Source organism: Pongo pygmaeus, chromosome 8, assembly GCF_028885625.2.
Source record: "Pongo pygmaeus isolate AG05252 chromosome 8, NHGRI_mPonPyg2-v2.0_pri, whole genome shotgun sequence".
Classification (NCBI taxonomy): Eukaryota; Metazoa; Chordata; class Mammalia; order Primates; family Hominidae; genus Pongo; species Pongo pygmaeus.
In genome coordinates, this window is record NC_072381.2 from 19,155,038 (window position 1) to 19,171,803 (window position 16,766).

At 35.4% G+C, this 16,766-nt stretch overlaps 1 protein-coding gene across 1 annotated transcript in view; it reads left to right on the forward strand.

Annotated features, from left to right (window-relative positions):
* The first annotated feature begins 6,616 nt into the window (after window positions 1-6,616).
* Window positions 6,617-16,766, forward strand: part of MALRD1 (MAM and LDL receptor class A domain containing 1) — a 679,682-nt gene continuing 669,532 nt past the window's right edge. Inside the window, exon 1 of the mRNA XM_054503207.1 lies at window positions 6,617-6,953. Coding sequence (XP_054359182.1) covers window positions 6,755-6,953 — 199 coding nt within the window. The 5' untranslated portion in view covers window positions 6,617-6,754. The remainder of the gene's footprint in view (window positions 6,954-16,766) is intronic.

A 16,766-nucleotide genomic window follows, 5' to 3' on the forward strand; every position in this document is an offset into this window, starting at 1 on the left:
TTGGGTCCTGCAAAGGACATGATCTCATTCCTTTTTATGGCTGCATAGGATTCCATGGTGTATATGTACCACATTTTCTTTATCCAGTCTGTTATTGATGGGCATTTCAGTTGATTCCATGTCTTTGGTATTGTGAATAACATTCTCAGTTTTTAATTGTCCCCAAATTTCTTTATTTTGTTCCCTATTCTGAATAAACACTTAGTGTGCTACTCAGTTTAAGTCCAAGTGTAATTTTTTTATCATCCCTATGAAAACATAATTCCACCATCTGCTTGCTTGCATTGTTCTTGTTGAGAAGTTAATTGCTGGTCTAAATAATATTTCTTTGTAGGTAATATGTTTTGTCTCCCTAATAGATTTTAAGAATTTTTATTTTCTTGTTAATTTTTCTGTTTAACTACAAAGTATCTAGCTGAATATGTTTTAAATTTATTCTGCACTCTGATACTTAGAGTGCATGTTTTCTTAATTTCTGGAAAATTTATATCTTCATTAATTCCATTTATATATTAATAAATATAGAGTATCATTTATTAATAATATATTCATATTATATACTCACATATTATATATTATTCATATAAGTCATATATTATTTATGTATCTATCAATATATTAATAATTATATAATTTATAATTAATATATATGTTTATATATAATTAATATATATTGCCTCTCCCTATTTTCTGCTTTATCTCTCCCGTCAACCTTATGTAGTCATGTAGTCATATGTTAGACCTGTCATTCTATGTTCCAGGTTTCTTTCTCTTTTTTTTTTTTTGAGATGGAGCTTCGCTCTTGTTGCCCAGGCTGGAATGCAATGGTGAGATCTTGGCTCACTGCATCCTCTGCCTCCTGGGTTCAAGCGATTCTCCTACCTCAGCCCCCAAGTAGCTGGGAATACAGGCATCTGCCACCATACCCAGCTAATTTTTCGTATTTTTTAGTACAGATGTGGTTCACCATGTTGGCCAGGCTGATCTCGAACTCCTGACCTCAGGTGATCCACCCGCCCTGGCCTCCCAAAGTGTTGAGATTACAGGCATGAGGCACAGTGCCAGGCCTAGTTCCCAGGTTTCTTAAACTATATATGCTTAATATTTTCTATACATCTGTATTGCCTTTCATGTAATTTATTTGTATCTACCTTGCAATTCATTAAATGCTATATTCACGTCGATTTTTTTCTGTATTCACTTCTATTTTTTCTTTGTTATTTTTCTTTTCTATAGTTATATTTTTAATTATTCTTTAACAAAATCACGGTTAGTTATTTTGTTAGTTTATTGTTCATTGTGCATAATTTTACAATTTAATCTTTTAGAATATTTGATAGTTATTTTATATTCTCTATCTCACAATGCCAGTGGACAACTTTGAGTGTCTACTTCTGCCTCTGCTCGTTTGATTGTTTTGGCTCTGAGTCATAGAGGCTTCCTTCCTGTATGCCAGTTAATTTTTCACTTGAGTTCTTATTTAGATGATCATAATTTATAGGAGTTCTGAAGTGCCTTGTTGAAAGTGCCAGGAATTTTTCCGTAGCAAATTCTTCCTCTGGCTTTATGCAAAGATATTCGTTCTAATTCTTCATTTATGCAGGTTCAAGTCCTTTTATCACAGTTCCCAGTTCATCTTTTAAGATTTAGGGGTCTGGATTTCTTTTATCTGCAAATGTGTCTTCAGGCTTTAGTCATCATTTCTTCTTGCATCTCAAACTTTTACTCAATGCTTATTTTACATTAATCCTGGAATTTTCTTTAAAATATTCTTGAACATGATGTTTTAGTAATAAACTCTCTTTTGTGTCACCTCTATATCCTCCAATCTCCTTTTCGACTTTGGAAATTGGCTTTATATTTTGCAAGTTCAGCACTTGGTTATATATTTAAGAGCATTTTATATCCCATTCCACCCAATGTATAGCTTTTCTGTAGTTAGAGAGTTGGGTTTTTAAAAAATAGAAAATGTAATCAACCATTCTTGCCAAAACTAGAAGTAATGTGTGTACATATTTTGTAAGTGCCTTTATACATCCTTCCCTATGTTTGAAAATTTTTAATGTCAGGGACATGGCTTTATTATTCATTGTATCTCTTCTATCTTCGTTTTACCTATATCCAATATTTAGCGTAAAATAGATGCTCATTTTCTTTTCTTTTTGAGGTGAAGTTTTGCTTTGTCACCCAGGCTGGAGTGAAGTGTCACAGTCTTGGCTCACTGCAACTTCTGCCTCCCAGGTTCAAGCTATTCTCCTGCCTCAGCCTCCCAAGTAGCTGGGATTACAGGTGTGTGCCACCTCACCTGGCTCATTTTTGTATTTTTCGTAGAGATGGGGTTTGGCCATACTGGCCAGGCTGGTCTCGAACTCCTGACCTCAAGTGATCCACCTGCCTCAGCCTCCTAAAGTGCTGGAATTACAGACGTGAGCCACTGCACCCGGCCTGAACATTAGTTTTTAAAATAAAAGAAGGGAACAATAAAGGAGGAAACATCAGACATAATGACAATGTTCATGAAGCAACCAGCACAGTGTTAGGGCACTAGAATCCATTCAGGCTTTTTTCCTCTTCCTCAATAAACTGCATCAAAACAACCCTAGGTGCTATCAGTATTTCTTTATTCCTTGCCCTTTCTGGTACATTTAGAGAAAAAGTGATAAAGATTTATAAGTGGAAAATAATTTTATCTTTTGGAAACAAAACATAAATTTGTCTTATAAAATATTATACTACTGGATGATACTGAGTTACTTTGGGTGCCACATTCCAGTTCATTTCTTATCTAAATGATGAATGACACTTGAAACACCATAGAGAACTGTTATTTTTAGTAAGTAGTAACAGTTAATAAAGCAGTTTACTGGCTGAAACTAGGTAATAAACAGTATGACAGCAACAAAATATGTGAATTTTTTTTCCAAATGAAAAATGTTATGAGACCTGAATTTAGAATAAGGATGTAAAATTGAAATGTTTCTATTTATTCACATGGCTTCCTTACATTCTTTTGTTTCTTTTCTCTCTTCTTCCCTCTTTATTCTTTTTTATTTCTTTTTCTGTTTCTTCCTCCTTTCCTTCATTTCTTTCTTAAAGAGGAAAACTTGACATGACTTTTGTTCTGATATAATCGCTGACTTGTTTAGTGTTGAGGGGTGATGGAGTGTATTGCCACTGTAATACAAAATTGCAGTTTCAAAACCTAAAGGGTCTTTAAAAAGACTTAGACATGGAAAAGCAACACTGAACATCAGAATTGTATATCTTTTACCTAGTGGCGTTTAAAATTTTCACATCTTTATTGCATTATTTACATGGGCCTAGCAAAGTTGATATGATGGTAATCCCTCATTAATTTCATTTAATTAACTATTGAATTGAATTGTTTGAGCAACTGCTATCTGCCAGGATACTGTGCTACTATGCTGGTACCTGGGGATTCAATAGTGAAAAAGTCAAAATCCTGCTGCATGTTTTTTTATTTTTTATTTCCACACTGAAACAGAAGAAATTTAATAGGTTAACAATCATATATTTAAGGGGAAAAAGCAAATATCTGATTTTTTCAAAGTCAGATATGTTTATTGTAATATTTTGACATCTTATAAAATTTTACTATGTGTAGTTAAGATGCACAATATGATGTTATGGAATACATATAGAACAAAAGAAGGTTACTATAGTGAGGCAAATAGACATATTCAGCGTCTCACCATTACCCATTTGTGTGTATGTGTACGGAAACATCAGCTAAAATCTTCTCATTCAGCATGAACTCAATATACGGTATAATTGTATTACCTATAGTACTCATGCTGCACATTAGTTTTTTTTTTTTTGTTTTTTTTTTTTTGAGATGGAGTCTTGCTCTGTCGCCAGGCTGGAATGCAGTGGCGTGATCCCTGCTCACTGCAACCTCTGCCTCCCAGGTTCAATTGATTCTCCTGCCTCAGCCTCCTGAGTAGCTGGGATTACAGGTGCACACCACCACGTCTGGCTAATTTAGTATTTTTAGTAGAGATGGGGTTTCACCATGTTGGTCAGGCTGGTCTTGAACTTCTGCCCTCATGATCTGCCCGCCTCGGCCTCCCAAAGTGCTGGGATTACATGTACATTAGATCTTTGCACTTGCTCGCAAGCCAAGATATGGAAACAACCTAAGTATCCATTGACAGATGAATGGATAAAGAAATTGTGGTAGATATATACAATGAAATATTATTTGGCCCTTGAAAAGAGCAAGATTTTGGCATTTGCCACAATGTAGATGAGCCTGGCTGGAGGACACAATGCTAAGTGAAGTAAGCCAGACACACAGAGAGAAAATATTGCATAATCTCATTCATGTGTGGAGTCTAAAAATCAAATATACAGATGTAGAAAACAAATCAGTGTTTATCAGGATCAGGGGAAGAAAATGGGGAAATGTTGCTCATAGGATACAACGTAGCATGTATGTAGAATGAGCAAGTCTAGAGATCTAATGCACAGTCTGCTGCAATCTCATAGGATAGTGAAGAAATCACATGAGGAGACAATGACAATACTGGACCTTCAGGTGCTAAGAATGAGTATTGAAGGCTGCGAGAGAACCTAGGAATGAAATGTAACTCAGCCTGGGTAAATCAGCCAAGATATCTTAGAGAAAGTCTCCTAAGATGAAAAATAAAGAATAATGATTAACCTGGTGATTGGGGTGGGGAAAGGATTTCAGATCTGGAGTTGAGAGATGGCATGTTTAGAAAACTGCCAGCACAGTTGCTCAGTAGGGCTGTGGTGGAGAGCATAGGGAAGCATTGAGCCTTGCAGGGTAAGCTGTGTTTGTAAGCTACATTCAGAGTATGACAGTTCTACTGATTTCAGAGGGAAATAGATAGGAGTGGATTTGTGCTTTAGAAAGATCACTCTACCCAAAGACTAGGAAATGAGTTGTGAGTACTAGAAACATGCTGAGATGAGAATGGATATTCTTCAACGGAAATATGGAAAATACCAGACAGGGTGATTAATAGATAGGATAGGTGAGAGTATTCCAGGAATAATATAGAGGTTCCTTACTTGGGTAATTGGACAGAAGAAGGTACCATTCATTGAAATATGGAACATGGGAGTAAGAGCTGGTTGGCGATGGGGGAAAGGAAAATGAGTTTAGTTTTCTATAAAAGTAGATGTGTTAATTAGGGGTGTGTGTGTGTGTGTCTGCGTGTACTCAGGAAGAAGTGCATATCAGGATTGCAGAAGAGATTGAGGAAACAAAAATAAAGAGATCTTACTTGAAATCATGAGAGTGAAGAGAGAGCCTGGAAAAAACTTATTAATATAATCTTAGGAGAAAGGAGAACTTAAAATGGAACTATAAGGATAGTCAACATTTAAGGGACAAGCAAAGAAAAAGAGGTAGATGAAGGATTTATTAGTATTTGTTTGCAAAACAGAGAGGTAAGAAGAATAAATATCTGAAACAGGGCTGAAGCACAGTGCAACAAAATGTTAGATTATGTGGAGTGCTCAGAGGTAAGGCAGAATTGTGGATTCCTGTCCCCCTGCCCCCCAGAATCCAGAATGTCTACACAAAATATATATATGTTTCTTCCCCTACAATATGGGTAATTCTTAGAACATTTTTAAAAATGCTCAGATGCCTTTTCTGCCCCTGGTCTATGGTCCTTTCCACTCTACATTCTCCAGTTATTTTTGCCTCTTGTGGTTACACTGCAGAAATTAAAATAAAATAGTTGAAGAAGAACTTTGACATCCCCTTAAGAAATCAAATGTAAAGCAATGTATAGAACATTCAACATCACATAATTTCTATAATATTCACGTTCATAAGATTATGTAATTATTATGTCTGTGTGATCTCAACTTCAATATATTGTTCATTCTGAATATGCATCCTGAAATCACGTGTTTCACTTGTAAAAGTAAATTGTGATGAATTGACAGGTGAATTCTTGTGCGATAGAAGAGGGAACACTGTTCTTAGCAGTAGGATATTTGAGCTCTAATTTCTTATACCAACTTATTGTATTTTCTCACATATAACTCATAACTTCCTTGGGTTGAAGTTATATGATTTATAAAATAATAACATCCAATGTCCCCTCAACTTTTAAAAATCTATGGTTCTTAATTTATCTCAAGAAGCACTTAGTAGTACCCATGGTCTATAGACAAACAAACAAAAAAACAAAACAAAACAAAAACAAGCAAGGTGAGTTTTCTATTTGATAATAATGGATAAGCATTTTATTTTCATAGAGCAATTCTAATAATTGGGCCTGAAATTTCGAATATGTTTTAGTGTCCACAATAATGTTCTAAATTACACGAATGTGATTGAGTATAGGAATTAAGACAGACCATTTTTATGTAATTTATAGCTTTACTGTGGTTACCTCTCCCCTGCTATTTATTTACCTGGCCTTTATTTTTTACAAATGTCTTTCAGGAGATAGCAAGACCATAAAGGCTTAAATTGTGTAAATATGGCATACAGGGGGCAATAATCATCTATAGTTAGCTAGATAAAGAACCAGAGCAATTACTCAAGTTAAATATTTTCTAAAGTCACTCCTCTGAAAGAGTAAGTTAACTGCCTGGGGAGTAATTTGTTAGAGTTGCAGATAGTTACCAATAGTATCCATTTATAAGAAGCAAATCTGGGAAAGGAAGAATAGAGAAATAAAAGAATGTTTCCAATGATGGACTTACTTATTACAACTGCCTGATCTCTAATAGACAATACCAAGTAATGTTCTTCTTCCTGGACAGAATGTTGGCATTCCCCATGAATGAAGCTTTTTGTTTCCTTTGGATTGCCTGTGTTTTCAATTCTACACTGGGTCAGCAAGGAACAGAAAGCTTTCAGTGTGACAATGGAGTCTCCTTGCCTCCTGACAGCATTTGTGACTTCACAGATCAGTGTGGGGATAGCAGTGATGAACGGCACTGTAAGTGACATTCTCTTTTCTCCAATTTCAATTCCCTGTACAGCCTGAAACAAGGGCCTCTGAGCAGTCTGGGAGATTTGGCTACATACTTGGCTCTTTATGCATTGTATCTTGTATACCTTTAGTGTAGATCAGAAACTAAGATATATTGTTTACTAAAGAGATGAGTCCATATATAAAAATTATCAAATCACGAAGATAGTCACCTGATGGAATATATTTTTCAGTCAGTTTTTACTGATTATGAAGAAGGAGGGCTAAACAAAGATGTAGCTTTTGATGTTATGTGAGTGAAACAAAATTTAAAAGAACTCATTAATGCAGCTGTAAAGTGCTATGATGGAGATCAACAGCTTACGTGTGAATTTAACGTGGAAATATTTGAAATGAATTTTAGATTGGATGGGTAGATTTTATTTTCATTTACAGAACACTACTATCTAGTGGGTTGGTACCAATTGCATGTGGGATACAACTCTGGCTTTTGTCCTTTGATTTCAGAGTAGTAGAAGGGCACAAGCTTCGGAGAATGCAAGACCTAGATTGATGTCCTAGACGAGTCATCCAGGACCCAAATCTCGTGTGATTTTGAACTTTATTTTATTATAAGAGGTCATGAGATGAGATAAAGCAACTCTCACAGGTGGGAAAACACCCCATGGCATACTGGGAGAACACTAAGAAACAGGAAGAAGCTTACCAAGGGAAGACATGGGTAACGACATGTATGTTCCTGTCATTTCTATTGCAATATGCAATCTTCAGGGTTCACCATCTTTCAGCAATGGAGACTAGTGTCATTCTTACACACATTCACCCTTCATAAACCACATTTTCATAAAATTACCAGGGGCTCATTGCGCGTTCATAGTAGCTATTGGTGCAATTAATTATCCAGAGGCACAAATTCTATTATTGTACGTCACTTAACTCAAACATATATATTCTTTTTTTAAATTCAGATAAAATATCAATTCATATTTACAGAATTCACTCTCTTCTGCTAAAATAAGGTTCTACATATTTGATTTTGCCATTGTTTGCCTTCCATTTATCTATTCAGTTGCTATTACATTAAAACCAGAAGAGTGATTACTGAAGAACATTTTTCTCTGTAGAATTAAACAGGCTAATAATATTTTTGTCTTAGTCTGGGATAGCTGTCATGCTGTTACTAATCAGTAACCATTCAATACTAAGTGCAGCCAAGGGCAAAGATTCATTTGTATTTGTCCAATTTCCCCAGAGATGCTAACTGTGGGCTTGTTGCCCCTTGCTCTGGACTGTCTGGAAGAGCCCTTACTGTTCCTTGATGAGCAGCAAAGAAGAACGACTTGGCTGGTTTGACAAGCAGTGCCAAGTCCCTTCCATTATTAATCTCTATGAAGCTTCCTTCAGTACCCTGGCTGTGATAACATGCATGGTCCTGCTTCAGAGAAAAGGTTAACGTGAAGAAATGGAAAGCTGCTGAATAGGAAAGGTCTTGGCTGCATGAAAAATTCTAATAACTTATAGCCTTGGAAGGAAGTGAAGGCATAGATCTGTCGAATAAACAGATTTCATTTTAAATGTTACATGGAGAAGTCACCTTTTGGCCTTCTTGCTTTTCATTTTCATTTCTGAGAAGTTTCCACTTTGGCATTTTATTTAAAATGTGGGTGAGAATCTGCAGATAAAAACTGAGAATCGCTTTAAAGCATGAATTTCTTTTGTATATCACACTAGAAGAAACTATTGTGAAGAAATAGCAATGGCCAAGCAATTTTACTCATGGAAACTTGTGATGCTAAACTTATAGATTAGATTTTTTAAAACTAGCTTTATAAGGATTTACAGTACCCACATTTAAAAAAGTCCCCTTTAACATCCAACTTGTGTGACCTTTAAAGAAATAGATTAATATGTCAACTTTTCTGAATAAAATTGACATAGCTGAAGTGAAATTTCTAATGCCTCCGGTGCTATTAATACGTTTTTGAAAATAAGTTCTTGGACGGGGATGCAAGATGGCAGCCGCCACAGGCTTGGGAGTAAAAGTCCCTCTCAATTTCCGACTGTTGGAAGAACTCGAAGGCCATAAAGGAGTAGGAGATGGCACGGTTAGCTAGGGTCTAGAAGATGATGAAGATATGACATTTACAAGATGGACAGGAATGATAATTGGGCCTCCAAGAACAATTTATGAAAACCAAATATAGGCTGGGCGTGGTGGTTCACGCCTGTAATCCCAGCACTTTGGGAGGCCAAGGCGGGCGGATCACGAGGTCAGGAGATCAAGACTATCCTGGCTCACGGTGAAACCTCGTCTCTATTAAAAATACAAAAAATTAGCAGGGAATGGTGGCGGGCGCCTGTAGTCCCAGCTACTTGGGAGGCTGAAGCAGGAGAATGGTGTGAACCCAGGAGGTGGAACTTGCAGTGAGCCAAGATTGTGCCACTGCACTCCAGCCTGGGTGACTGAGCGAGACTCTGTCTCAAAAAAAAAAAAAAAGGAAAACCAAATATACAGCCTTAAAATAGAATGTGGACCTAAATACCTAGAAGCACCCCCCATTGTAAGATTTGTAACAAAAATTAATATGAATGGAGTTAATAGCTTTGATGGCATGGTGGATTCAAGAGCCGTGTCAGTGCTAGCAAAATGGCAGAATTCATGTAGCATCAAAGTTGTCCTGCAAGAGCATTGGTGCCTAATGATGTCTAAAAAAAATAAACAGTATTACAGCAATTAATCAAAAAGAAAAGCCACAGGCCCTTCCCCTTTCCCTCCATTCGATTTAAGTAGTCTTCATCTTCCACAGTAGTAAATTTTCTAGATACGTCTTATAGACCTCAAAGTACTGGAAAGGAAGCTCCCATTCAAAGGAAATTTATCTTAACATACTGTAAATGATCCTTTTTTTTGTCCATTTGAAATATATAAGTTATGCTATAATAAATCCTGTCAAGTGTAACCACTGTCCATGTAGTTGAACTTCTGGGATCAAGAAAGTCTATTTAAATTGATTCCCATCATAACTGGTGGGGCGCATCTAACTCAACTGTGAAAAGACACATCACACAATCACCTTGCTGCTGATTACACGGCCTGGGGTCTCTGCCTTCTCCCCTTACCCTCCTGCCTCCCACCTTCCATGCAACAACAGCCCTCTAGCCCGGGGGGCTTGTTTAGAGTAGATGTGAAGGTTTCAGGTCGCAGCCTGTAGGACTGCAGCTGGGTGTGTGGGGTGCTTCGCCTGCACCCCTGGTTTCTTTAAGTCTTAAATGATGCCCCTTCCAAGCCATCATCCTATTCCCGTGCTCCTCTACTCCTGCCCTTGGCTGAAGCATAGGTTGTAACCCCTCTGCTCCCCTCTGAGATTGGCCTTCGGTAAGGAATTCAGGGCTTTCTGCATATCTTGTCTCCCCCACCTTTATCGAGGGGTGATGCTTTTTCTTCCCTCCTCAAGTTCCTTTTTGCACTATCACCACCCAACACCTTCTATGATACTTCCTTGCTTAGGCCAGAAGCCATCAGGTAAGGTTGGAAAGAATCTCTTACCTCCCTTGATTAGTTTTGGGACGGTACTTACTCACTCTTCACCAGCCTGGGAAATGAAGATTCGGTCCTCAGCCCTGCCACCCTCTGCTGTCATCAGCTGATGCATTGTTTTTAGCTCAGGTTTTGATAAGGTGAAAAGAATAGTCACCAGGGTTACTTAGGTCTGCCAGCTCTCGGAGTCTTTGGTGGTTGAACGTGGAGAAAGGCCACATGAAGACACTTATAAGCACACGTGATCTCTCTGAATTGTTTTACTTGCCTGTAATTGCTTTTGTTTTTAAAAATTGAAGAAGTTTTAAACAGGGCTTTCATTTGCTCATCCTTGCAATCCATTGGGGTCTAGTTTGGAATCTGACAACTGAAACAAAAAGAAACTTGAATCTAGTGCATGCCTTGGTTTTGGTGCTGCTGCTGCTTCTCAAGATCCTCAGCAGGAATTAAGAAAGAAGCTGGTGTGGACAGCAGATCCCCGAAATTGGCGGGCTTGACCTCCTGGCAAATTGCTTCATCTTTCCACTTTCTGTTCAGGACCACTAAACGATGAAATGTGGGTGTATACAGAATTAAAAGCAATTCATTGTGTACTAAAGTTTTTTTTTTTTTTTTTTTTTAAGTATTTGTGTAAAACCACCTTTTGAACAGCAACTATCAAGTCTGAAAAGCAATTGATGTTTCCATTAATCTTTTTCTTGGGGAAAACCCCAGTTCTAAGGATTTGACATCTGCAAGTGAAGTTTAACATAACAGTATTCCACACGCAGTCTTTTTATTGTCAGACCGTTGCCTGACTTCAGTACAATTAAAAAAAAAAAACCTGTGCGTTAAAAAAAAGAAAATAAGTTCTTGTTTTACATGAACTTCTTTTTTAGAATATGTAAACCTTTTATTTTTACTCAGTATTGTTTTAAGAAATTAGAAAAAAAACTGAGTCCTCAAGATTAAATAAATTCCATTTTCACATGATATTAAGCGCTTAACCTATAGTGAACTAAAAAAGTAATTTGTAGGTCTAATAACTGTTTGGGTCTAGTGTTGATGAGAATCCCTCTTTTAGGACCTATTAACATGCTTAGTAAGGGAAATATAAGTTGTGGTACTGGTCTGTGTAATTTTTTTAAAAAAATTTTTAAATGATTTAAAAATAACTTTTAAGTCATGTTTTTAAAAAAGTATAAGTGTTATATTGCTTCTGTGCTGACTCACATTGGCTAGTCTTCATTCTCTTTAATTATTTTTATTTTTACTTTTTATCAATATTACTTTTACTTGACAAGTTATAATTGTATACAATTATGGGGTACACAGTGATAATATAAGTATATAATGTGGAATGATTAAATCAAGCAAAGTAATCCATTGCTTTGCAAAGCATTGGAAATCCATTTGCAAGTCCGTTGCCTCACTTACTTATCATTTTTTTTGTGACAAGACATTGAAATTTACTTTTAGTTATTTTGGAATATACAATACATTAATATTGACTGTAGTCACCTTGTTGTGCAATAGATCTCAGAATTTACTCTGCTTATCTATCCGAAACTTTGTGACTTTTATTATCTTCCCATTATTGCCGCCTATACCCCAGTGTCTGGTAATCATCATTTTATTTTCTGCTTCTCTAAGTTCAGTGATTTTAGTTTCCACATGTAATGAGATTGTGTGGTATTTGTCTTTTGGTGCCTGGCATGTTTCACTTAGCATAATGTCCTTCAGGTTCATTCGTGTTGTCACGAATGACAGGATTTCCTTCTTTTTATGACTGATAGTGTTTCACTGTGTGTACATACCACATTTTCTTTATGTATCCATTGATGTACACTTAAATTGATTCTACATCTTGGCGATTGTGAATAGTACTGGAATAAACATAGGAGTGCAGATATCCCTTCAATAAACTGATTTTCTCTTCTTCAGAAATATACCTAGAATTGGGATTGATGGATCATATGGTAGCTTAATTTTTAATATTTGAGAAAGCTCTGTATAGTTTTCCATAATGACAATACTAATTTACATTCACACCAACAATGTACAAGAGATCCCTTATTTCTGTATTCTGCCAGCACTTGTTGTCTTTCATCTATTTTTGATAAAAGCCATTCTAACAGATATGAGATTATATCTCATTGTGGTTGTAATTTGCATTTTCCTAAGATTAGTAATACGGAAATTTTTTTTAATGTACCTACTGAACATTTGTATGTCTTCTTTTGAGTAATATCTGCTAAGGTCCTTTGCCCACTTTTAAATCAGGATATTATTTTCTTGCTATGAAGTTGCTTGAGCTCCTTATATATTCTGAATAGCAACCATTATCAGATGTGTGCTCTACAAATATTGTTTTACCATTCTGTGGATTTTGTCTTTACTTTGTTAATTGTCATCTTTGCTGCACAGAAGCTTTTCAGTTTGATGCAGTCCTATTTGTATATTTTTGCTTTTGTTGCCTGGGCTTTTGGGGACATAGCCAAAAACTGTTGCCCATACCAATGTCATGGAGCTTTTCTCCATCTTTGCTTTTACAGGTAGAAGTTTTATAGTTTAAGGTCTTATATTTAAGTCTTTAATCCATTTCAAATTGATTATTTTACATGGTGTGATTTAAGGGTCCAGTTTCCTTCATCTGCATATGGATGTCCAGTTTTTCTAACATCTTTTACTGAGGAGACTGTCCTTTCTCCCTTGTGTGTTCCTGTCACTTTTGCCAAAGTCAATTGACCATCAATGTGTGGGTTGATAGACACTTAATACAGGAACAGAAAACCAAATGCTGCATGTTCTCACTTATAAGTGGGAGCTAAACATGGAATACATATGGACACAAAGAGGGGAACAACAGACATTGGGGACTACTTAAGGGAAGAGGGAGGTGGGTGAGGATCGAAAAACCACCTATTGAGTACTATTCTTATTACCTGGGTAGCAAAATAATCTACACAAACCCTCATGACACACAACTTACCTATATAACAAACTTGCACATGTACCCTTGAACCTAAAATTAGAGTTAAAAAAAGTGTTGCTTTAGTTCTGGGCTTTCTAGCTTGTTCTGTTGGTCTATCTGTCTATTTTTGCTGGTCTATTTTTATGTTTTGATTATAGTTGCTTTATAGTATATTTTGAAACCAGATAGTGTAATGCTTCCAGCTTTGTTCTTTTTGCTCAAGATTGTTTTGGCTACTTGGAATCTTTTGTGATTTCATATGAATTTAAGTTTTTTTTTCTATTTCTGTGAAAATTACATTGGAATTTTGATAGAGATTGCATTAAATCTGTAGATCGCTTTGAGTGCTATGGGCATTTTGACAATATTAATTTTTTAAATCCATGAATATGGAATACCTTTTCGTGTAATTGTGTTTCCTTCAGTTTAATTCTCAGTGTTTTATAGTTTTCAGTATGCAGATCTTTCACCTTGTTAATTAAATTTATACCCAAGTATTATACTTTATATGTTGCTATTGTAAATGGGATTGTTTTCTAAATATTTTTTGGATGGTTTCTTATTAGTATATAGAAAAATGATTGATTTTTGTATGTTGCTTTTGTATCCTTCAATGTTACTGAATTTTTTATTAGTTTTAACAGTTTTTTGTTAAGTCTTTTGGGTTTCTACATATAAGATTATGTCATCTGCAAACAGGTACACTTTTACTTCTTTCTTTCTGACCTGAATTCCTTTTATTTCTTTCTCTTGCATAAATGTTCTGGCTAGGACTTCCAGTTCTATGCTGAAAATTGGTGGTGAGAATAGGTATTTTTGTTTTGTCCCTGATCTTAGAAAAAAAAGTTTTTAACATTTCACTGTTAAGTATGATGTTTGCTACCTGTTGGTCATGTGGCTTTTATTGTATTCTCTCTATAAGTAATCTGTTGAAAGATTTTATCATAAAAGGATTTTGAATTTTTCAAATGCTTTCTCCAAATCTATTGAGATGATTATATGGTTTTTATTCTTCATTCTGTTAATGTGATGTATCACATTAATTGATTTGCATAAGTTGAACCATACTTACCATCCTGAGCTAAATCCCACTTGATCATGCCAAATGATTCTTTCAATGTGTTGTTGAACTCAGTTTGCAAATATTTTGTTGAAAATGTTTGCATCTGTGTTCATCAGGAATATTGGCTTGCAACTTTTATCCTTTAAGTGCCCCCATCTGGCTTTATTATCAAGGTAATGCTGGTCTCAAAATGACTTTTTACCTATTCAGCCACTCTGTGTCTTTTGATGAATTCAATACATTTACATTCAAGGAAATGATTGATGGGTCATTAATTACATTTATTAGTTGCTGGCACCATCAAGCTGCCAGCAGATTCAGTGTCTGGTGTCCTCTGCTTGGTCTGCAGATGGCTGCCTTCTTATTGAGACCTCACATAGCACAGAGACAGATCACCTCTCCCGTGGCTGTTCTTGAGAGGGCAGTCATCCAGTCCTGAAGGCACCATCCTCATGATCTCATAACTTCCCCGAGGCCCCACCTTCCAATACTATCATATTGGGAATTAGGGTTTTAAATATGAATTTGAGGGGACACACACATTCAGCTTATAGTACCACAGAATTATGTATGCAAGAAATCTAAAAATAAATATGTAGAGCCTATCTGAAGAAAATCAGAAAAAACACAGATGTGCAGAAAAAAGACTCATGACAATACTATGCTTCTTAATGGGATGTTTCAACGGTGTGAATAGGACCATTTTCATGGAATCAATTTAATTACATTCTAGTACAAAATCTAGCAAGGATAAACTTTGGAACCTGATAAAGTGTCTTTGAAGTTTATCTAGAAAAATGAGAGATAAATAGCTAGCAAGAGGGAGAAGAAAAAGAGAAAGAATTTTCATTAATAGGTATGATAGTGTAGCATGTAAACTAAACCAACATTATGAAAGTTTATAATTAGAAAAGAATGTGATCGTTAAAAACATTAAGCATATGTGTAATATATTTAACAAATAAAGTTGGCCTTCCAAATTAGTTGGGAAAACACAATAGCTGATAATAATTTCAGCTGATTTGTATACAGTACTTAGTGTATGCCAAGCACTGTTAAATAATCTCCATCCAGTGTCTCGTTTAATTTTTACCAAACACAAACATAGTACGAATAGTAGTTTTATTGTTGTTCCTATTTTACAGCTTGAGGAAATGAGGCTTAGACTAGGTAAAAGAAAATGCCAGAAGACACAGAGCTGTTCCATGGAGCAGCTGGAATTCACAAACAATTCTATCTGATCCTGAAACATCAATACCAACCACTATACCATGCTGGTTTTTATTACATACAACAAATGAATATGAGGCAATTTCATGAAATACATTTCTTATTTGCTCCAGAGACCAAAAATTTCTAAAGATAAAATGTTAAATATTAACAATGAAGCCATAATCTTTATTGCTCCTAATAATCAGAAAAGTCAAGGAAAGTTTCTCTTTTTCTTTGATGTGTAACAGATTTTCAAAATATGTTTGCTGAATATTGATATTGAATAAGTATTGGGGTGGAGAAGACCTTTGTAAGTGTTAAATGAAAGAAGAAAACTTTAAAAGTCAGTAAATTAGAATATATAAATTAAAAGTTTCAGTATATCAAAACATTGCAAGTAAAATGAAAGAGGAAAAACGTCTGCAATATAGCACACCAATAATTCTTTTCCAGGTCAATAAATCAAAGATGCATTTTTCTTTCATAAAAATATAGGTAAAATTCTTGAAAACAACTCACACACAAAAAAAATAGAAATGACCATGTATGATGAAGTTATCAACCTCACTATTAATTGTAAATCACAATTGAAAACAAAAAGCTGCCAATATTTTTAAAATAAAATAAATGTGAAAAATAAAAAATATGTGCATTCTTGGGAAGAGCATAAGAAGACGGATGCTATTTCAGGCAAGAGAATTATAAACTCTACCTTTCTTTGTTTAGTATTTTTATAATATGAAAGAGGATTTCAAAAGTGTTCATGCCCCCTAACTGGTAATTTTACTTTTAGAAGTTTATTCTAAGAAACAAAATGAGTTCATGCAAAAAGTCTCCTCACAATACCATTTCATATGGTAGAAATAGGAAGTCATTTAATTTTATATTAGGTTAATGTTTAAATAAATTATGATGCATCGATAATATGGACATCTGTGAAGCCATCTGTCATAATTTTTGATGCTATTTAAAAATGACAAAGTGCTCATGATATATTGTTATGAGAAAAACCATGATTACCCGTCAATATATGTATTGTACTTAAAAATATAG